The 23708-nt window shown below is 39.4% G+C and overlaps 1 protein-coding gene across 2 annotated transcripts; it reads right to left on the bottom strand.

The window, feature by feature from the left end:
- Window positions 1-202: 202 nt before the first annotated feature.
- On the bottom strand, window positions 203-20124 carry TRAF6 (TNF receptor associated factor 6). 2 transcript variants are annotated; one of them, XM_047775961.1, is made up of 7 exons: window positions 19896-20124; window positions 14151-14471; window positions 9049-9199; window positions 8146-8304; window positions 6142-6213; window positions 2754-2831; window positions 203-1150 (listed from the first exon to the last, which is right to left on the bottom strand). In XM_047775961.1, the coding sequence occupies exons 2-7, from the start codon at window positions 14447-14449 to the stop codon at window positions 284-286; spliced, it is 1626 nt and encodes a 541-aa protein (XP_047631917.1). In that variant the 5' UTR covers window positions 14450-14471; window positions 19896-20124; the 3' UTR covers window positions 203-283. The 2 variants fall into 2 exon arrangements, with proteins under 2 accessions (XP_047631917.1, XP_047631918.1); XM_047775962.1 differs by having other exon boundaries at window positions 19974-20124.
- Window positions 20125-23708: the final 3584 nt, after the last annotated feature.

The raw sequence follows: 23708 nt of genomic DNA, 5'->3' as shown, positions 1-23708 counted from the left end.
CTTTTGTGTTGTAGGGCCGCACCTGCGGCACATGGAAGTTCCCAGGCTAGGGGTTGAATCGGAGCTACGGCTGTTGGCCTACAGCACAGCCACAGCAACTTGGGATCCAAACCGCATCTGCAACCTACACCACAGCTCATAGCAACACTGGATCCTTAACCCACTGAAAGAGGCCAGGGATCAAACCTGAGTCCTCATGGTTACTAGTTGGGTTTGCTACCACCGAGCCACAACAGGAACTCCCAGATAAGTTTTTTTTTTTTTTTAAAACAAGGCGGGGATGCTATGTCCCCGAGTCCGTACTTCGTGGCTGAAAACCCTCCCTCCGAAGACTACCCATGTCGAAGCGGGTGGAGACCTCACAGCGTACTAATAGAGTGTCATCCTTGATGAAGGTTCTCTGTCTTAGGGCGTCCAGATGCATAAAAGTCACATAGCCAAAACCTTTGGGGTTCCGTGGAATTGTGGGTCTCTGGAAGGCAAGCAGCTCTGGTTTGGCATCCATTATCTCTTCATGGTTTTGCCTGATAGGCGCTTCAGACTGGTCGAGGATTGTAAGGCGTATCGTTCCCTGGAAGGGCCAAGGGAGGTGGCTGTCATACTCTCCTTGCATGGTGTGGACAAAGAGGGATATGTAGTTGGCACAGCGCTGCGCCGTGGGCAGCTGCAGGTGTAGACGCATGCACAGTTTGTAGCCAGGTTTGCCTGTGTAGAATCCAGGACTGTGAATGACAACAGGTTTCTCCTCCTCTTGAGATTTCAAGTGCATCCCAAAGTTGCCAATCTTCCAGATGTAAATCCCATTGCACTGCTGTGCCTCTATTTCTGCAACTTTGTCCTCAAGGCTTCGAATAGTTCGTTTGAGCTCACTTACGTACATGCTCTGAGTTTCCATTTTCGCAGTTAGCTCCCGGATTTGATGGTCCTGTCTTACAAGGCGACCTTCTAACTGCTGAATGGTTTCCTGGAAATTCTGGTCTGAGCAACAGCCAGAGGAAATCCGAGACAAAGGGGAAGAATCATAGGGAAGCATATCACGCTGAGGTACAGGAGCTACTGCGAGGCTTAAACCCTGAAGAGCCTGGGCCATCATTCTCATGTGCGACTGGGTATTCTCTTGCAGGTGGCGTGCCAAGTGATTCCTCTGCATCTACAAATCAAGCACAGGCCTGAGGTTAGGAAGAGACATGTGAGGACTAGGAAAGGGACCTGGCCACGTGAAATAAAAGGTTTTTAACTGATGTCATCACTGCCCTCAATCCCCCACAACCTTCTTTGTCTTCATCAGATTCTCAATCCAGAGGTGGCCTCACCTCTTAACTCCCTGAAAAACCGAGGCTATCTGCTGAATATTCCAGGTGTCACTCAGATAAACCTCTCTCCCACCTGTCAAAGTATCAGGATCTACACCCATCCTTCTCTTCTCATTCAGAGCTGACTCTCCTCTGGTCTCGGAGCGATGCTTCCTGTAGCTCTAACTGGCACCCACCCTGTTCCAACACCTCAGGGGTTTTGCTTAGCTACCCCCTGTCTCTTTTACTGTCAAACATCCCCCCTAATTCTTTCCCTCAGTATATAACTATTAAACTCTTATAAAAAAAGGCAAACCTCGGAGTTCCCGTTGTGGCGCAGTGGAAACGAATCTGACTAGGAACCATGAGGTTGCGGGTTCTGGCCTCTCTCAGTGGGTTAAGGATCCAGCATTGCCATGAGCTGTGCTGTAGGTCGCAGACGTGGCTCCGATCTGGCGTTGCTGTGGCTCTGGAGTAGGCTGGCAGCTATAGCTCCAATTCGGCCCCTAGCCTGGGAACCTCCATATGCTGCTGGTGCGGCCCTAAAAGGACAAAACAAAAACAAACAAAAACAAAAAAGGCAAACCTCTATACTGATCTTTTATCTCCCTCGAGCTAATACTATTTTCCTCCCTCTTCCTTTTATAATCAAAAGTAGTCCGTCTACACTGACCCCAAAGCCTCATATTTTTACAAATCTATTGCAAAATGGAATCTTCCCTGTCTTCAGCCTCTTCCAAAGTCATCAATATTTTAATTGTGATATGAAAAAAATATTCATGACATAATTTTTTATCGTAAGAGTAATTTTTGTATATTATAGAAAATATAGATAATCAGAAAGAAAATGAGTTGCTTTATTTCACCTAACACCATTAACATATTGATACATTTCCTTTAAGTCTTTCTATATGCTCACGAACAATACAGAATTTTCCCACAGTGTAATCATACTATATACTATTTGCTCATTTTATTTTTTTAAATTATTAAATGCATACTTACTGTAAAAAAAAATTAGAAATTAAAAAAGCACAGTGGAAAAGCAAAAGTGTTACTGCACTCGCTGCACTCTCCAGAAAGAGAGATTTACATGAACAATCTCTCTCAGACATTTGACACTGATCACTAGGTCTTGAAACTAATTTTGGAGATTGCAATACCTTCCTTCTCCTTGCTTATTTCACCAACTTCTAAGACTGTTCACTCACGGTTCCTTCCCTGGTCTACTTCTTTTCCCCGTGCACATTTACTCATATGAGCCCAATCACACCCTCCATTATTATCACAAACAACTTCCCCAAACCAATACTCTTGAGTCCCAGTTTCTCTTTGGAGCTTAAGACCACATATACACTGTATGTCAGCCATCTCGCATCACAACTGTATCCTCCGCTACACTATATAGTTCAATTTTCTTGATCTATAGTCAAGAATTAAAAGGAAAAAAAGGAACCTTACCTTCTCATGGCAGCCAAAAGTACTGAATGTGCATGGAACTGGGGCTGTAGGACAGTCCAGGTCATAATGATTGGGCATCTGAAAACCAAAAAGAAAAAAAGGTTGAAAAATGTTTTTCCCTGCATATCATAATCTTGTTGGACAAGATCACACTTGAAATGAAGAATTACATTTCCTCTAAATAAAATTATGTACTGTCTATGGCTACAGTTCTAACAGAAACATGTTAGTTAGTCCACAAAGATTAAAATGATACTTATTTCCAAAAGTCACAGAGCAAGGTAATGTTATCATCTCATACTATGCCCCCAAATCACTCAAAATTCATTTCAAGGAAATGAATTTATTCCTACTGCCAAGAAACTGGCACCCTCTAGTGGTATTTTAAAGAAAAAGGACCTTCCCATGTCAACCATGACTGTAAACTCAACTAGCACCCCACACTGTGGTCCAGGCTACTCAACAGGGCCCAGTAAACTGTATACATTAGAGCCACTGATTACATCCAATACTTCCCTCTTGACCACTTGTCATAAATCTTATTTATTTATTTTTTTTGTTAACCTGGGCATGCTCTGACTACAATGGGGCGACTCAAAGGATACTTTAAGCACTTAAAAGGGTTAAGAAAGTTTCAGCCTTTGATTCTGGGACTCTGAAAATTATTGTTTAAGGTAAGATCCATTATGAAGAATCATGTTCTTTGAAAGTGGTACTAAATTACCTTTAGGAAATTAGTTTAGCTATAATCATAGATACTTCAAACAGAAACAACATCAGAAACTATTTAATCCAATCCTTTATTTCTCATAATCTAGAATAATGGTCAGGACAATTTTTTGTAAAGGGTCATATAGTAAATATTCTCAGCCTTATAAGCTCCATAGTCTCTGTCCTAAGTACTCAACTCTACCATTATGGTACAAAACCAGCCATATACAACATACAGACACATGGGCATGGCTGTGTTCAAATAAAACTTATTTGCAAAAGTAGGCAGGAGCCAGGTTTGGATGGTTTGCTGATCACTGCTTGAGAATGTCAACTTCCTTGTCAGAGATCAGTGGGCAAGTTAGTGGCACAGTGAGGATCAAAATCTAGGTTTTCTGACTCTTCACCTAGGGTTTTTTCCTATATTAAGTTCTACTTTTGCTGAGTTTTAGATGTGCTACATGGTTTCCTTTAAATACTAAAACAGAGCAAAAAGAAAAACCAGGGAGGTGAGACTTCATAAGCAAAAACAAGTTTAACACCTTCAAATGAAGGCTTTGTTGGAAAAAAAAAAACTAAAGGACTCTGTCAACAGATGAATGGAAAAGTTTAGTCGAGTGACAGGTTTTGCTTGTTCCCACTTAGTAAAGTAATCAATTATGATCTCTGGGTTTGCAGATTTCATGGGTACATAAATATTTAGTGACTAATATTCATATTTTGTGGGTAACTCTCCAAATGTCAGAAGATAACAATCAGATGGAATTTTCCTTTCTCTATTAACAAAAAAATGAATAGTTTTCTATTATAACTCCTACTTCTGATTATGTCCCATCAGTGGTCTACAGACAGCTGAGCAGAGGGGCTACAGATTCTGGAAATTTCAAAATCTCCAATATGTCTCAGAAGTCATGGTTGAAAATAATGTTCTGCTATTGAATAGATCTGCTTTCTTTTATTTCATTCATTTCTCTCTTACTGTCTCAACTGGTTTTTGGATACCTAAAATCCTTATTTCACAGTGTAGAAAAATGTATTTCTTATGAAGGTTTTTTTTTTTGTCTTTTTAGGGCTGCACCCATGGCATAGGGAGGTTCCCAGGCTAGGGGTCAAATTGGAACAGTAGCCTACACCACAGCCACAGCAATGCAGGATCCAAGATGCATCTGCAACGTACACCACAGCTCATGGCAACATCAGATCCTTAGCCCACTGAGTGAGGCCAGAGTTCGAAACTGCGTCCTCATGGATGCTAGTCAGATTCATTTCTGCTGAGCCATGATGGGAACTCTTTCCAAAGATTTTTTTTTTGTTCTTTAAATGAACATTTTAAATTATTTTTATCTTAAAATTACTAGGCTTTGTTTGGAACTTTTATGAATATACATAAACATAGGTATTATGTTAATGACAAGAATTTTAGGCACTTAGAGCTGAGTTTTTGTTCTTTCTGAAAGTATATTATTTGAAAAAATTCATATTTAAAAAACTGAAATATAGTGGATTTACAATATTATGTTGGGTTCACGTATAAAATAGTTATTACATGCTTATATTTTCTATATTACATTCCATTATAGGTTACTATAGATATTGAATATAGCTCCCTATGCTATACAATAAATTCTTGTTGCTTATCTATTTTATGTTTAGTAGTTTGTATCTATTAATCCCACACTTCTAATTTATCCTTTCCCACTTCCCCTTCTCACTTGATAACCCTAAATTTGTTTCCTATGCCTGTGAGTCTACTTGTTTTGTGTGTAGATTCATTTGCATTATTTTTTAGATTCCACATACAAGTGGTAACCTATGACATCTGTCTTTGACTTAGTTCACTCAGGATATTCTCAAGGTCCATCTATGTTGCTGTAAATGGCAGTATTTCATTCTTTTTTATGGCTGAGTAATAGTCTATTGTTTACATATACCCTATCTTCTTCTTTTTTTTTTTTGTCTTTTGTCTACTTAGGGCCACACTCATGACATAGGGATGTTCCCAGGCTAGGGGTCTAATCAGAACTACAGCTGCCGACCTACGCCATAGCCACAGCCACGCCAGACCCAAGCTGCATCTGTGACCTACACCACAGCTCATGGCAATGCTGAATTCTTGACCTGCTGAGTGAGGCCAGGGATAGAATCCGAAACCTCATCGTTCCTAGTGTCGGATTCGTTTCTGCTGCGCCATGATGGGAACTCCTACCCTATCTTTTTACATCAATCGTCTGTTGATGGCTATCTGGGTTGTTTCTAAGTCTTGGCTATTGTAAATAATGCTGCTGTCAACATTGGGATACATGTATCTTTTTGAATTAGAGTTTTCATCTTTCAGGATATATGCCCAGGAGTGGGATTGCTGGATCATATGGTAGTTCTACTTTTAGTTTTTTAAGAAACCTTCATACTATTTTCCAGAGTGGGTGCATCAATTTACATTTTCATTCACAGTGATGGAGGTTCCCTCTTTCCCAGAATTTGTAGACTTTCTGATGACAGCTATTCTGACTGGTGTGATGCGATAACCTCATTGTGGCTTTGCTTTGCATTTAAAATTAATATAATTTTAATTCTTCTTCAATCTATGTTCATTTTACCTTATTTTTTAAATTTTTCAATTAAAAACCCAATTCACTTCTTTATAGACATAGTGATTTATGAAAGGGAATCATGATACCTGTTCTCTGATGAGCACCGTATTGCAGTATTCACAGATGACATTTGCCAAAGGACAGTTCTGGTCATGAATCTAAATTTTATTAGGGAAACATAAGAAAAACGTGAGAAAACCTGAAAAGGTAAAAACAACCTATTTTTTATAAAAAGTAATTTTTTCACTATGAATTAAGCACATTGATGTGTGTAACACAAAAACGTGAGAATAATCTATAAAGGTTATTTTCTCTCCCTTTGCCAGTGTAGTAATGAGATTCATCTCACCTTCCAAGTCTTTATTTTTTATTTTATTTTTTTTTGCTCTTCAGGACCACACCAGTAGCATATGGAGATTCCTAGGCTAGGGGTCCAATCGAAGCTACAGTTGCTGGCCACACCACGGCCACAGCAATGCAGGATCTGAGCCATGTCTGCAACCTACACCACAGCTCACAGCAATGCCAGATCCTTAACCAACTGAGCGAGGCCAGGAATCGAACCTGCAACATCACGGTTCCTAGTTGGATTCGTTTCTGCTGTGCCACGATGGGAACTCCCACCCTCCAAGTCTTTAAAGGAATATGGCAGTACACAAAAGAGACTCTTTTATTTATTTATTTACTTATTTATTTTTGTCTCTTTTTGGAGCTGCACCCACAGCATATGGAAGTTCCCAGGTTAGGGGTTGAATTGGAGCTGTAGCTGCTAGCCTACACCACAGTCACAGCAACACAAGATCCCAGCCATGTCTGTGACCTACACCACAGCTCATGGCAACACTGGGTCCTTAACCCACTGAGTGAGGCCAGGGAGTGAACCTGTCTCCTCACAGATAATAGTTTGGTTTGTTACTGCTGAGCCACGACGGGAACTCCAAAAGAGACTCTCTTAAATCACGTTTTTTAACATAAGGCAGAGCATCTGTGACTATTTGGGGCATCATTTACCAATACTGTAATTCTCCCAAGACATCCTATCACAAATTTCCAGCAGGAGCATGATGATTTAATTAAAACTCTCATCAGGAGGGTTAAAGAACAGAAGCATGATTACAGCAGGAGGTCTTGGTACCCAGGTTCTCAAGGCCCCAGAAAGGTGAGCCTTTTCTAGAATATAATCAATTTAAGAAATGATAAACCTTTCTGGTTAGATCCATTTAATTTACTGAAGTTTAGGAAGACACCAATTTACTCTAATTATGCCTCAGACTTCTCTTCATATTTTAGTACGTTAGCTGACTTTTTTAAAAAAAATACTTCATCAACCTTAATGAATATAATATGCTTTATCTCATAAGAAAGTAGGGGAAATTACAAAAATGAATTTATAAGAAAGTTTAAGTAAGTATCTTAATAATTATAAAAGAAGATGGATTGTGTGTACGGTATTGATGGGGATCTATGATCTCACTGCTTTGTCACTGACAATATCAATATAAAATTACTTATTCTCTCTACATCTCAGTTTCTAAAGGGAAAAAATATTCTATCATGATGCTGTCAAGTGCCATGAAGTTTCTTTTAAAAAATAAACATTTTAATTTAAAGTATAACACATGTACAAAAAAGTGAATTCCTTATGTGTATAGCTCAATGAATTATCACCAAAGGAACACATTTTGTGGGATTTAATTTAATCTCCACAAAAGTTTTAACAATTCATTCTCTATGTTAAAGAGAAAACTATAAGTCTTGTACAGCAATTATTTTACTTGTCTTTCTCTATTCTGAGATTGGTCATTAAAATATCACATAAGAAAGTAGATGAGCATACCTTTTCTAGAAGGTTTTGTTACTTGTAAATCTACTGCAGTGGGAAGTAGTATAAATAATACTATCTAAGAAAGAGATGCAAATGTAAACCCTACCCTCAATGACTAAAATGGATTATTGAACTTATTTTCTTAAAAATCAATCCTCTCACAACTGGTAATACAGACTCAGAACTAGATAAACATACTGCTAACCCTCTCTGATATACATTAAAAAAAAAATAGTGCAATCAACAAATCCAAGTTAGTACATGCCTCTTTATCTTCAAATGCCATAGATACAGCACAGTTTACACAAGAAACCTGTCTCCTCGGACACTCCTTGAGAATGTGAATATTAAGTTGGCATTTTTGGAAGGGACGCTGGCACTGAGGACAATTCATAAGAGCAAATTCACAATGTGCTTGATGATCCTATGGTGAAAAAAATAATCAATTAATATTTGTCAATCCTTAAGAAATCTCCTAAATATAATCTCTTCTAAAAATACACTGTTCTTTTCTATACAATTAGCTACTGAACGTACACACCACAAAACTACAATATGAAGGCCTCAATGGATTTTTTAAAATAGTGGTTGTGAATTGAAAATTTATACAAATGATATGACTTCTCAAGTTCATGTATCCAATTAGGGAAGAGAGATGGAAAGAAGTCAGATTTTCCAATTACCAATTTAGCACTATGTCAAAAAGGCCACTCCTTCAAAGGAGCTAGGTAAAGGGGGCAAGTTACAAATATATTTAAATGTTTAATTTCAAATGGAGTATGATGAGGGTGCTAAGATGATGGCTATATAGGACTCATGCTTATTTCAAAATGAGAAAAATGATATTATGGGATTAAAAATGTGACACTTGTATTTAAAATACTCTTCAGCTTTACTGCAGATAATGGTCACCCCCAAAACTTGAAGAATACTAATTTCTTTTTTATTATCATGGGGCAAAGCCAGAGTAAATGGAGTAAGAAATTCCTGGTTCCTACTTATATTGTTGTTAATTATATAAACAATAAAAGGGTTGGTATGAATTCAGCAAGAATTTACTAACCAGTCACTATACGCTAGGCACTGGCAATACCCAGACACAGCAAAGAACCTATTCTCTAGGAACTTCCTTGCATCTATGCTAATGGTTAGAGAATAACTTCAATACCTCAAGATGCCTCAGTTCCATCTTGTGCAAACAACCTACATTTGGACACTTCACCGTCAGAGAAAGAATCTCTCGTTTTGCAAAATTGTCAGGGAATAGTTGATTTTCTAGAAGTATTTCATTGTCAACTGGACATTTGTGACCTGCATCCCTAAAAAGAAATAGATTTAAATAAACATTCACATTAGAAAATATAAACAACTTTAATTTACCACATATAAATTCTCCACTTATTATTTCCTATAGAAAATAAATTAACTAATTATATTGTAAATATCAAGAAGACAGCTTCTTTTATAAAATGGATACCACTAGCACCATACTGATTACCTTTCAAAAACTGAGGGATTTTAGATTGTGGGAAAGATTCCAACCAAAAAAAGAGAAAAATTAATTAAATAAAATTGTATTTTGATGGGCATAAATGGAAGTGAAAGTTAAAGGTGGGAATTCTGGCAGTCTAGCAGGCCCCTGTTCTGTCAGCACAGAACATTCTACTGTGATGTAACTAAATATAAGCTGCTCACAATATACTAAGAACATGTCTATAGTTATTAGTCATAAGTAAAAATAAACCAATTAGCAGAAGCCCTGCTAGGCTACATTTTGAGGTTTACTCTGAACAGTCATGGGCAACAAAAAGCCTCCTTTTCTCTTGGGTATGACACAGCCAGGGTTAAATGATCTCTAAGTCTTGCTTCCCAGTGGTTTATTCCATCTTATGATGGGAAAAACTATCCCCAGGAAACTCAGGTGTCTGTCATTCCCTTGTAACTTTTTGGAATGCTTCAATCTTCACTCACAAAATGTGGCAGGTCAGGTAGGCCACCAAGCATCAATCACTCAAACACTGGCTGTGCACCTCCTGTGCACTGGCTGTGTAAAGCAACAGTGGCAGTTCTTGTGGCAGGTAAAGGTGCTGAAAAATGGGGCCTGCTGTTAAATACTTTAGAACTCAAAGAGATGAGTGATGGAGTCAACCTTTACGGGGCCTCTCTCAGACTGCGTGATGTTATTATTACACTGTCAAATATTTTTGAGAAGCAGAGACATAAACAAATTTATTAAAATACATCCCCTAAACCTAAGTGATGGATGTTTAAAAGAAAATAAGAAGAACCTTACAAAGTAAACTGGTAACCATTATCCACAGCATCAGCGATCACTCCAAAAGAAAACAGAACTGGATTGAGATGCCTTTTGATTCTCTGAATGACTACAACTGATGAGAAATTTCCGAGCCGTTCCTTTGAGAACATTAAAGTTGAAGTAAGTGGTCATTTCTAGCTTAGAGGGAGATAGGAAAAAAAAGCCTCAGACTTCCTTTTGTGGGTTTTACTTCCTTTCAGACCACTGTTCCACTACTTTCATAAATATCTTGCTATTACAAACTGCGAAAGATTAGCCACCTCCCTGGGCATGAAATACTACACACCTCCACCTACAGGAAAATCAACAATCCATAATACCGTCCTCTTTCTACCTAAATACAAATGAAAATCATTATAAACAGGGAAAAAAAGTGAGCCTTCAACACTGCTCTTATGTATACTCTAAACTGGGGGTCTCAACTGGGATCACCTTAGCCCCCAGGGGACATCTGGCAATGTCTGGAGAAACTCTGAGCCTCGTGACTAGAGAACTGGGGGTATAACACCACCCAGTGAGCAGAGGCCAGGGATGCTGTTACTGATCCTACAACATACATGACATTCTCCCACAACAAAGAAATAGTATGGAGGTTGAGAAAACCAATCCTAAACAGATATTGGCAATGCACCACTGGGTAACATGTTTTTCCCCAAGAAAAGACACGTGCTCCCTTGTAATTTAAATTAAGCCGATTCCCAAGTATGGATGTAAACACAAATTCAAATTTTATAGGAAAGTTTCTCTAGACTGAAGAAAAAAAAAAAAGACTCAAAGATAGAAATGAGAGAGGAGATATTACAACTGATACCACAGATACAAAGGATGGCAAGAGACTACTACGGCAATTATATATCAACAGATTTGACAACCTGGAAGAAACAGATTAATTCCCAGAAACATACAACCTACCAAGACTAAATCATAAAGAGACAGAAAATCTGAACAGACTACATTACTGTAAGGAGACTCAATCAGTAATCAAAAACCTCCCAATAAACAAAAATGTCCTGGTTATTTGATGGCTTCACTGGTTAATTATATCAAATATTTAAAGAAGAATTAATACCAATCCTCAAACTCTTTCAAAAAATACAAGAGGAAGGAATATTTCCAAACTCATTTTGAGGCCAACAATACCCTAATATCAAGCCCCAGACAAGGATACCACAAGAAAAAATATGTTAATTTAAAAGTTAAAAGAGAAAAACTTATGAGTGAATAGCTAGCTAACCCACTAAAGATGATTTTACCAGTATAACTAGATACTAAATCATTAAAGACTATAAAATTCCCCTTCTTTTTTTTGTTCTGTACAGAGCTTCTTAGTCACCGAAAAATATTCCCATCTACTTCTGAATTATGGTAAATTGTATCTATTTCTTAGGAGATCAATTTGAATAATCTGTAGAAACGCCCCATATACTTTTTTTTTTAATTGGAGTATAGTTGATTTACAATGTTGTATCAGGTTCAGGTGTATAGCAAAGTGATGTGGTTACATTATATATACATATATATATTTTTTTTTCAGATTCTTTTCCCTTGTAGGTTATTATAAAATATTCAGTATAGTTCCCTCTGCTATGCAGTAGGTCCCTATTGGTTATTCATATGTTAATTTTTCTTTCCTCCCACCTTCCCCTTTGGAAACCATAAATTTGTTTTCTATGTAGTTCTATTTCTGTTCATTTGCATCTTTTTTTTTAAAATTCTACATATAAGTGATATCATAATAATTGTCTTTCTCTGTTTGACTTACTTTGCTTAGTATGATAATCTCTAGGTCTGTCCATGTTGCTGCAAATGGCATTATTTCATTCCTTTTTATGGCTGAGTAATATTCCACTGTATATATGTATCACATCTTTTTATCCATTCATCTGCCGAATCTGAATCATTTGTGGAAATCCCATATACTTTCATTCAGTTAAAGCAATCATGATTAACTGAGCACCTACTATGCATCAGGTGCTGATCTCACCACTTAGGAAAATATCAAGAAATGAAAGAGATCTCAATTCCTGCTCTCAAGGAACTTATCTTCCAGGTGGATAAGGAGACAATAAACACAAGTTATCTATATTTTTAAAGATGAAAAATGCTAAATTAAAAAAGAAAAGTAGGCAAGGGAGGTTGGGAGTGTGGGGAGAGCTGGGGAAGGCACGCTATGGTATACATAAGGTAGCCAGGGTACCTATGAAAAGATGAGATCTGAACCACACTGGAGGGAGTAAAGGGCCTGACTAAGCAGTAACCTGAAGTAAGACTGTTCCATGCAGAGAGAACAGCTAAAGCCAACTCCCCAGGGCAAGAGCATGCTTAACATGCTTCAGGAACATGCTTCAGGGAGTTCCCGTCGTGGCGCAGTGGTTAACGAATCCAACTAGGAACCATGAGGTTGCAGGTTTGATCCCTGCCCTTGCTCAGTGGGTTAACGATCCGGCGTTGCCGTGAGCTGTGGTGTAGGTTGCAGACGCGGCTCGGATCCCGTGTTGCTGTGGCTCTGGCGTAGGCTGGTGGCTACAGCTCCGATTCGACCCCTAGCCTGGGAACCTCCATATGCCGAGGGAGTGGCCCAAGAAATAGCAACAACAACAACAACAACAAAAAAGACAAAAGACAAAAAAAAAAAAGAACATGCTTCAAGAACATCAAAGCCTGAACTGGCAGAAGGGAGGAAGGCCTAATGAAAGATCAAAATATCTATGGACCTATCACATAGGGCCTTACAAGGACTTTGGCTTTTACTCCCAGATGACCTGCTGCAATGTTCTGAGCAGAGATGATATCATCTTACTCATTTTACCAAGTTCATTCTGGCTGCTCTATAGAGAAAGCCTGGAAGAAGACAAAAGAAGAAGTAGGGAGGCCTGTGAGAAAGCTGATGGTAGAGTTCCCACTGTGGCTCAGTGGAAATGAATCTGACTAGTATCCATGAGGATGTGGGTTTGATCCCTGGTCGCACTCAGTGGGTCGGAGATCCGGTGCTGACGTGAGCTGTGGTATAGGTCAGATGCAGCTCGGATCCAGAGTTGCTTCGGCTGTGGTGTAGTCCAGGAGCTGCAGCTCCGATTTGACCTCTAGCCTAGGAACTTCCATATGCTGAGGGTGCTGCCCAAAAAAGAAAAAAAAAAACAAACAAAAAAAAACTGATGGTGATTCAAAACAGGGTGGTAGCAATGGAGGCAGTGAGAAGGGATTGAATTTTGAATACGTTATGAAGGCAGAGCCATCAATCAATACCTTTTGTTTTTTTGTCTTTTTTGCTATTTCTGGGCCACTCCCGTGGCATATGTAGGTTCCCAGGCTAGGGGTCGAATCGGAGCTGTAGCCGCTGGCCTATGCCAGAGCCACAGCAACGCGGGATCTGAGCCACGTCTGCAGCCTACACCACAGCTCACGGCAATGCCAGATCATTAACCCACCGAGCAAGGGCAGGGACCGAACCCACAACCTCATGGTTCCAAGTCAGATTCGTTAACCACTGCGCCATAATGGGAACTCCAACCAATATCTTCTTAAAAGATACTGGTAATTTTATAGTTGTCCATAGACATCAGGCAGCAGACAAAAATTAATGTGGCTAAGAGGAGAATAATGATGTCTTACAGAGTCAGCATTCTGGTATGGTTGAGATTATTATATTCTAGCAGCATTATCATTTAAGGTACATTATTTCATATTATTTTCTTCAAGCTTAGAAACACACCCTAGTCTGTATACAACGGCTTAAAGTAGAAGTAGCTCCTTATTGTTTATTATCTGAGGGTCAGAGGAGATAGTAATGACCTTTCACACTACAGTATAAATTGGAATAAGAACATAAATTTCTCAGTGTTCTGCCTAGTGTTCTTTTTCCGAAGTAGGTTTTTATGGATAAGACTACATGACAGATGATGTTCTCTGAATTTGGCTGTTACAGGACATGGTTCCTTCTAATGCTCACATACCTTATTGACTTGATGATGCAGGCTTTGCAGAACCTATGACCACAGGGGGTCTGCACTGCTTCCCGTAATGCCATCAAGCAGATGGGGCACTCATATTTGCTTTCCAGGGGTGGGTCAAACTCCACATCATATCCCTGGATCTCTTCCATAAAAGAGCTGGAGAGATTCCCTGTGCTGGCAGTTCCACTCACACCGTCATCTTTCGCTGCAGCACCACAGGAGCTGGCAGCCATGGCAGCACAGCAGTCGCTCTCAGACTGGCTGGATCCACAGCTGTTTTCACAATGTAGCAGACTCATAGTAACGTGATTGTCAATTGTTCTAAAGAAACAGCAAGAAAGTAAACGTCTTTACATACATACACACATATTATAGTTATCTATGCAGGCCACCTTTTCACCGATATACATTAGCTGTGTTCATATTATTTACAGAAAACTTTCAAAGTTTTTTGATCTTTGCTGCATGACTACTATTTTATAAATTAAGGAGTTTATGATCTAGGAGAAAGATGGAATATAAGGTTAAAAGAAGAACAGTACTTCAGTTGTAATACTTAGCTATAGCATGATTATCTGTTTAAATGCCTGTTTCCTATGACTGGAGTTTCAAGAATAACCCTCAGTCTCCGCATGAGACCTCTCACATAACAGGTGTTCATTAAGTACCTGCTGAAGAACTTGACTACTCTGCTAAGGTTCCTTCAAGTATCCTAAACTGAAGAGAACAGTGTGACCAGCAAGCAGTGCAAGGAAGAGCGATGTACAAGGGATCAGATGATCATGAGAAACTATTAGATGTTTGATTGTGAGCAACTTAACCATTTGGATCTCAGCTTCTTCTCCTAGACCTAAAATTCTATTGTGTACAGCTGACCCTTGAATAACGAAGGTGGCGGGGCACTGACCCCATGCATTAGAAAGTCTGAGTTGGCTCTCTGTTCCCAAGGAGCCACATCTGTGGACTCAACAACCACGGACCTCACAGTACATCAGTATTTACTGAAAAAAATCTGCGTATGTAAGTTTGACCTGTGCAGTTCAAATCTGTGTGGTTCAAGGTGTCAACTGCACCTCCAAATGCTCAGGGTGGCAATTTCTATTATGAAGAACGGAATTGAAAAAGTATATTTGTATGTCCTTGTGCCTCCAGTCAAGTGACTATGTTTCATTATTAATGATTGGAAAAAATAAGTGAGGTTTTGTTTGCCTATGGAAAGCTATTGCTTTCACAGGTAGGTGGGATGATTTCAAATTCTAAACCATTAGGAAATGTACAAGTGAGAAGCTAAGGTCTAAAAACAATTCACAAGAGTTCCCGTCGTGGTGCAGCAGAAACAAATCTGACTAGGAACCATGAGGTTGTGGGTTTGATCCCTGGCCTCACTTAGCGAGCAGGTCAAGGATCTGGCGTTGCTGTGAGTTGTGGTGTAGGTCACACACGTGGCTCAGATCCTGCGTTGCTGTGGCTGTGGTGTAGGCCGGCAGCTGTAGCTCTGGTTGGACCCCTAGCCTGGGAACCTCCATATGCCGAGAGTGTGGCTCTAAAAAAAAAAGCAAAATAAAATAAAATAAAAGCAATTCACAGCCTATGTAACAAGGTCTCTGCTGTAGATAATAACACCTAAGGAAAATTACCAGTGTGTGTAAGATACACAGTTGAAAACAAAACAAAAAAAAATTAGAAATACAGTTGACTGCTGAACAAACATGGGGGCACTATCCCCCTCCATGTAGTCAAAAATACACATATAACTTTACAGTCTGCCCTGAGTCTGTGGCTCTATATGTGTGGACTCAACCAACCTCCGATGATGCAGTGCTGCAATATTTTTTGAAAAAGTCCATGTATAAGTGGACTCATGCAATTCAAACCCGTGTTCTTCGGTCGTCAACTACAGATCTAGAAACAGAATATGGGCCTCCAGCCAATATGATAGATGATGTATCCCCCTGCCTGCCTCATTTTTACATAGAAAATCCCTGCTGCCATCATGCCAAACAGTGGGTTAAGACAGTAATCCTCTTTTTACCACTACAGACACCTTTTTCTTCTTCTCAAAAAGATTTTGAGTACCATCTGATGAGCCCCTACAAAAGATGAGGCTCTGTTTTGGCTGGAGAGGCAGTACCATGAAGTGGTGAGGAGCTTAGGTGCTGGGTTTAACTTTTCTCCATCATTTGGTATACGATCTGGGCAAATTACATAACCTTTCTGTGCTTCAGTCTCCTCATCTGTAAAGGGGGATAACAAAAGAATCTACCTCAGAATTACTGAGAGGATTAACTATGTTAATACGTGCAAAGCACTTAAAACTGTGCCTGGAAGCAAAAATGAGTTGTTATTATGTATTGCTCTATAGAGTTTCGTTATTAGGTTGGGCTGACAGAATTCCAAAGTATCAGTAAAGAAAAGCTGGTGTTTTGTTTTACTTTTTCAGTTCCAACACAATGTTTTTGAAAAGTTAAAAAAAACTGTTTGCAAAGCACTGTTACAGCTAATGCAGATTCCTAGAGAAGACTCAGTACAAGTTGATAAGAAGGAAGGGATGGCAAGATAACAGCAAACAGAACTAGTCACTTCACCTGTCCTCTAGGATGGGGTACAAGACCCCTGTCATACCCTCCAAATCTGAGGACAGATGACACTGTGCTATACTAGGACTTAGATCCTTTGTTATTTTTCTTGCCATATATATTTTTGTGTTCAATTACTACCTCAGATAAATTCCTCAGAAGTTGATTAGGTCAAAAAGTATGTAACGGTTTTGAAATTCAAAAGGTATTTTAATGGTTTCTGATAGATGATGCTGGTAATTAAATATGATATGTTTTGATATTCAGTATCACAGGCTTTCTAACTCCCACTCCCAGAAGCAGAGTAAGTATGAGAGAACACAATTTATATACCTTTGACAATTCCAGGTATATTTATCTTTTGAAACTTTAACCATTTTATTTTTTAAAGTAAAATCACTTTTAAGAAATTAACATCTGTTTGGTTATACAGCATATATCAAAGTGCTAGCCAGGAGACTAAAGCAAAAGACACTGAGCTAAGTCTACCTTTAATGCCCAAATGCATAGTTAAAATTCAGTTTATTGGATAGTCTATATCCTGCCATCTTGCAGTCCAGTTCGAAAGACTTGAAGGTCTTAGATTTAAAGAGAACTTTACAGCAAATGTTACTAAGAAAATCTGTCCAATCGGTTACAATTCCTTAAAAGGAATTCCACTGCAGGAATACAGTGTTAAAACATGAAAGTGAACACTCTTAAAAATCGAGATCCATTACTTTTCATGCTTTAAGAAGTAATACAAAAGCTTTATATCTTTCAAATAACATTTTTTAGGTAGTCACTCTCTTTGTTCCATGGAACTATACAGCAAAGGGAAAATTAAGCCTTTTAAAGCAGTATCTTAAGTACCATTCAGTATTTTTAGGTTTACTCCTTCTTTTTGGCGAGTTAAAACATTTTCCCCCTTTACTCTTAAGGGTTGTGATGACTTAACGTGAAAATCACTTTCCTAGTTTAACTACAATGAATGACTATGTTTTAATTAACATCAAGAAATAACTGAGAAGTGCTTAGAGTCAGCTACAGAAGTGACTAGAAGATGGTCTGGTAACCATACAGAAAATATTATGCTCATTAGGATTTTTTTTTTTTTTTAACCTAATATGCTCACATGGTGCCTTAGGCAACCATTTCATGAGATGCTACAGAGGCAGTCTTGGCTTTACATAAGTGAAAATAAATAAAGAGTTAACAGATAGACTTACTTGCAAATGAAGATTTCTTATGGCCTCTTTTCTACTCTGTCAGAATTTAAGTGGCTTTCTACATGAATTAATAGAAGGGATGGAACAAAGTTCAAACGGTTCCTTATCTTGTAGGTTAAGAGCTTCATGACTGTAATTCCCTTTTCACAATTGTGAATCTAGTTCAGTAGGCACTGCCTTAATTAGATATTGTGGATGTAACCACTGCCAAATTATTCTGACTGCAAAATGAACACTGAAAATAGCTGTTTAATAAATCATGGTTTAAATCCACCTATGAATATCTGGGTATATATTATAATCCAAGGAGCATACTGTTAAATATCTTGGGGGAGGGGGAGTAGGGTAATGCACAAAAATGTGTTCCTTTAAGATCAGTAGATGCTAATGAGAGTAACATTCCAAGCTAAAGAAATCAGTAAGTTGGCGTTCTCCCATGGACTAGCAGCTAATGATCCAATCTGGAGTTGTTACTGCTGTGGCCAAGAGTGAGATCCCTAGCTTGGGAATTTCTGCATGCCATAAACACAGGAAAAAAAAAAAAATCAGTAAGTTATTCTCTGAATGGATCAATTTTAAGGAAATTCATTCTTGCTACACATGTAACTCATATATAAAATAAGAGTGTAATACAAAACACTAAGAAATCACCTTTAATTTGCTGCTAGCTTAGAAACAAGAACTACTTAGCGACTCTTTAAAACCTATTTTAAAATTACAAAGACCTGCAAAAGTGCTGCAGTGGCCAAGAGGTGCTGCGAAACAGTCAACACCATGCCTTATTTTTGAACACAAATATGAGGGGCATTCTGCTTCTAGGCACTATTTATCCCCTCCAGGAGACAAACATTTGAACAACTTCTTTCAAAATCGAAGTGGCCAAAAATTTATCAGCATACACATACCCAAATTTGTCAGAGAAAAGACCTCGGGTTACAATTCTGAAATAGTGTGATGTATGTAAGGCATGCAAGCTGAAAACTCTGATCATCACATGGGCCACAAGTGCCTGAGACACATTCCTTCCTTGGGTCACAAGAGGCCACAGCGTCCTCACCCCACCCCTAACCTCAAAATCTGGAAAAGCCCCTTCTGGAAAAGCCTTCCCTAATAATCACAGGTAAAGGGATAAAATCCCAGTGGCCAGGTTCATGAGGCCAACACTCAGAATTTCTTGTCAAGTTTTTCTTGTTTCTATGCCTGTGTAGCAAGACATTTAGGAATTTACTCTCCCGAGAAACAAGAGAAAACACGCAAATTCTATACATTCAGGCTGCTAAAACTTGTAGGTGCTTTCTGTTCACATTCAATACAGTCCTAACTCTCAGCTGGAGTTCCCCTGAAGCCAAATACTAGGAAGCTGTATCAAACCGAAGTCTGGAACAATCGCTAGAACTACCGAGTGCAGGGGAGGGGGAGGAAACCCTCGTGTCAGATGAACCTTAAAAAAAAAAATTGCTGCCTGGGACGTCTATCCAGTTCAACAGGGAACCCCAAAAATAGCTTTCCCATGACAATGACAGACCGAGTAGGTGGGAACTTAAAAGGGATTTTTTCTTTTTTTTTTTTAAGCTGGTAACATCCAAGCGACGGGAAAATCCAGGAGGCGATTTCCTTTTCTGGAAAGGGGGCTGTGCGGGGTTGGGGGAGGTAGGGCCGAGAAAAACTGGCGCGAGATTCCAGCTTGCGGGATGGAAAGCGGGGGGGGGGGGGGGGTACGGACCGGGGGGAGAGGAGGAGAGGGGACAGGGGTTGGCATCCCCCATCTCTGGGAAACTGGGGGAAAGGGGGCTGCGTCTCCAACCCGTGGAAGCGAGGAGACGCGGGCGGCGCCCCCAAACTGTGGAAAGCGAAGGGATAGGGCTGCGCCCCCAACCCGTGAGAAACCAGAAGGGAGGAGATGTCCCTAGCCCGTGCGAAGGGAGGCCGCTACCGCCGGGAGACGTCCGAGGGGGACTCACCCCTCCGGTCTGCTGGGCCGCCGACTCCACCCGGCCGCACGGCCCCGCTCAGCCAAGGCGCCAGGAGAGTACGGTCACCTTGCTCCGAGCCAAGCCGGCAGGGATGCCAATCTCTTGAGCGTAAAGCCGCCGCCGCCGCCGCCGAGTTCCCTCGTCCTACCGGAGACCGAGACCCAGCAGTGGACGTTCCCACTTCCGCCTTCTCTGCTTGCCCCAGGGAGCGAGGGGCGGGGAGCTGGCCGGGGAGGAGACAGAGCGGCCGAGTGGGACCTGCGCGCCCCCTGGCGGCAGTCCTCCACGGGCGCATGCTGCAGCGCAGGCGCAGGCGCAGGGCAATCTACAACTTTCGGCTTCCGTCCAAATGGGGTGAGACACCCACCTAGGAAGAATTTACACAGCAGTCCTGAGCTGCTCTGTGTGTGCGTGTGTGCTTGTGTGTGTACTGAAATAAAACTATGGCGATGAGATCTCTCCTGGAGTGACAATGATCTGGTGAGCAGCAGCAACAGCAGTGATCCCAGGCTAGGTTTTTATAGCTTCCTTATCCAAGCAGGAAAAAAACCCGCCTCAGTGAGATCAGTTGATCTTGGGAATTCTTAAATCCTTCCCCAACTCCACCCTCCTTGCCAAGGAAGTTCCCCTGATAGGTAGAACCCTCTTTTATCACCTGGTCCTTCCCCTTCAACCAGTCTAAGGAAGTTAAACATTTCTTTGAAACTGCTGCTAACCACATCATCCCCTTTTCCGTCAATGTCACAAGAAAGCTATTTTGAATTCCCTGTTTAGCTGAATGGCAAACCTTTAAGGAATGTAACAGGTGCTTGGCTGGAGATACAAAAAAGATTTTGACCCACATCTGCAAATCTGACTCATCTTTCACGTCTTAAGTGAGGCATTACAGGGTGGTGGTTTTTATGTTACATATCCTGAAACTAGAGTGCTTCGTTCCAATCTAGTTTTTTCCTTTATAAATCATGTGACTTTAAATTTACTTAATCTTTCTTCAATTTATTTTACTGCATATTAAAATAAAAATAATAATAGTATCTACCTCATTGGTAGAGTTGTTAGAAATTGGTACATAGAAATAAATTATTTAAAACTATGCAGGACATAATACGTGCTCAGTAAATGTTAACAAGACTGTATTTCCTGCTTTCTGGCTGCTGATATTCATTAAAAATACTTATTTTTGTTTTGTCTTGTTTTTTTTGTTTTTTTATTATTATTAAAATATAGTTGATTTACAATGTTTCATCAAGTTCTGTTGTACAATAAAGTGACCCAATCACACACATTTCCTGTGCTGTACAGTAGGATCCCACTGCCCATCCATTCCGAATATAATAGTTTGCATCCAAAAAACCCCCAAAACATCCATCCACCCCCCCACACCCCCCGCAACCTCAAGTCTGCTCTCCTTGGCCATGATCTGTTTCTGTTTTTGTTTGTTTGTTATTTTTAGATAGGACTATCTGTTTCACATTTTAGATTCTACAAATAAATGATATCATAGGGTATTTGTCTTTTTCTTTCAGGCTTGCTTCACTCAGTATGAGAGTCTCTAGATCCATGTTCCCACAACACATCCATGTTGCTGTAAATGGCATTAGTTTTCCTTTTTTATGGGTGAGTAATATTCCATTGTATATATGTACCACATTTTCTTAATCTATTCATCTGTTGATGGACATTTAAGTTGTTTCCATGTCTTGGCTATTGTGAATAGTGCTGCTGCAATGAACATAGGGGTGCATATATCTTTTTCAATGAAAGATTTTTCCAGATATATGCCCAGCAGTAGAATTGCTGGATCACATGGTAGCTCTATATTTAGTTTCCTGAGGTACCTTCATCCTCTTTTCCATAGTGGTTGTACCAATTTACATTCCCACCAGCAGTGAAGGAGTGTACATTTTTATCCACATCCTCTCCAGCATTTGTTATTTGTTGACTTGTTAATGATGGTCATTCTGACTGGTGTGGAGGTGGTATCTCGTGGTAGTTTTGATTTGCATTTCTCTAATAATTAGTGATGTTGAGCATTTTTTCATGTGCCTGTTGGCCATCCATATGTTTTCTTTGGAGAAATGTCTATTTAGGTCTTCTGCCCATTTTTCAATTGGGTTGTCTGTTTTTTATTGTTGAGTTGCATGAGTTGTTTGTAATTTTTGGAGATTAGGCCCTTGTCTGCTGCATCATTGGCAAAGATTTTCTCCCATTCTGTGAGTTATCTTTTCGTTTTTTTAATGGTTTCCTTTGCTGTGCAAAAGTTTTTGAGTTTGATTAGGTCCCATTGGATTATTTGTGTCTTTATTGTCATTATTCTAGGAGGTGGATCAAACAAGATGTTGCTGTCATTTATGTCAAAGAGTATTCTGCTTATGTTTTCATCTAGGAGTTTTATAGTATCTGGCCTTATATATAAGTCTTTAATCCATTTGGAGTTTATTTTTGTACATGGTGTTAGATAGTGTTCTACTTTCATTCTTTTACATGTAGCTTCCCAGTTTTACCAGCCCCATTTATTGAAAAGGCTGTCTTTCTTCCAGAGTATGTTCTGTCCTCCTTTGTCATAGATTAGTTGCCCATAGGTACTTGGGTTTATATCTGGGCTTTCTATCCTGTTCCATTGTTCTATATTTCTGTTTTTGGGCCCGTACCATATTGTTTTGATGACTGTAGCTTTGTAGTATTGTCTAAAGTCAGGAAGCTTGATTCCTTCACTTTCATTTTTCTTTTTCAATATTGCTTTGGCTATTCAGGCTAAAAATACTTAGGCTTTTAAGACAAGAAGTTGTCATTGGTTTTCAGACTCTGTCTGCTAGGCTTTTCTCTCTTTTAAAAAGTTCTTTGAAATACTTAAGACATAAAAAGAATTATACACACTTCTGCATGCTCACCACTCAATAAAACTTTGCCAGTAGAATTACCAGCTCGTGCCTTGGGGCCCTATGAAATTAAGTCTAATAACCTATATGGGGAAAAAATAATGGATATATTTCATGTATGACAGATTCACTTTGCTATATACCTGAAACTAGTACAACATTGTAAGTCAACTATACTTCAATAAAATTAAATTTAAAAAGTTAAATCCCCTATGTGATGACAAAGATCATTAAATGAAATTGAGAAATGAATAAAAGAAAGAGCAAGGAAGTTAGACTTTACTTATTAATATGAGTACTGGGGCAAGTTATGTTACTTCTATGAACCTGAGTTTTCTAAACCATAAAATAGGAATCATATTTACCTTCCAGGCTGTTGTTAGGAACAACTAATAAAAATGTATGTGATGGAAGTTCTTGTGTGGTATAATGGGTTAAGGATCTGGCATTGATGCAGCTGTGGCACAGGTTGCAACTGCAGCATAGGTGAGTAGCAGCTGGGGTTTGATCACTGGCCCAGGAACTTCTACATGGTTTGGATGCAGACAAAAACAAAAAATGTGAGAGAAAGCCTAGCACTGGGCTTTCAAAAAGATTATGTGTTGTGAATGTATTTTACCATTTTCTTAAGTGTCCTCAAGGGGTCTGCTCCCACTTCTACAAATCCTATTTTTTTTCTTCCCTATTTATACATGGTAGAGGGTGTTAGTGCTCACCCATGCCCTGTGTACACGGGAAACTTCCAGACAAGTAACGCCATATGACTAGTTCTGGACCACAGGTGAAAGATGAATGTCATTTCAAGACCAAAACATTTGATTTTCTTTCTTTCTTTCTTCCCCCCTCCCTTTCTTCCTTTTTTTTTTTTTTTTTTTTTTGTCTTTTTAGGGCTGCACCAGCATCATATGGAAGTTCCCAGGTG

The sequence above is a fragment of the Phacochoerus africanus genome, chromosome 4 (genome assembly GCF_016906955.1).
Source record: "Phacochoerus africanus isolate WHEZ1 chromosome 4, ROS_Pafr_v1, whole genome shotgun sequence".
Classification (NCBI taxonomy): domain Eukaryota; kingdom Metazoa; phylum Chordata; class Mammalia; order Artiodactyla; family Suidae; genus Phacochoerus; species Phacochoerus africanus.
This window is presented reverse-complemented; position numbering and strand designations above follow the sequence as displayed.

Excerpts from the sequence above, each read along its gene's own strand:
- TRAF6 (XM_047775961.1), bottom strand. The coding sequence starts at position 14,449 with ATGAGTCTGCTACATTGTGAAAACAGCTGTGGATCCAGCCAGTCTGAG. Across the intron at positions 9,200-14,150 it reads TGCATCATCAAGTCAATAAG|GGATGCAGGTCACAAATGTC; the intron begins GTATGTGAGCAT and ends ATTTCTTTTTAG. Across the intron at positions 6,214-8,145 it reads TGGCATTTGAAGATAAAGAG|ATTCATGACCAGAACTGTCC; the intron begins GCATGTACTAAC and ends AATAAAATTTAG.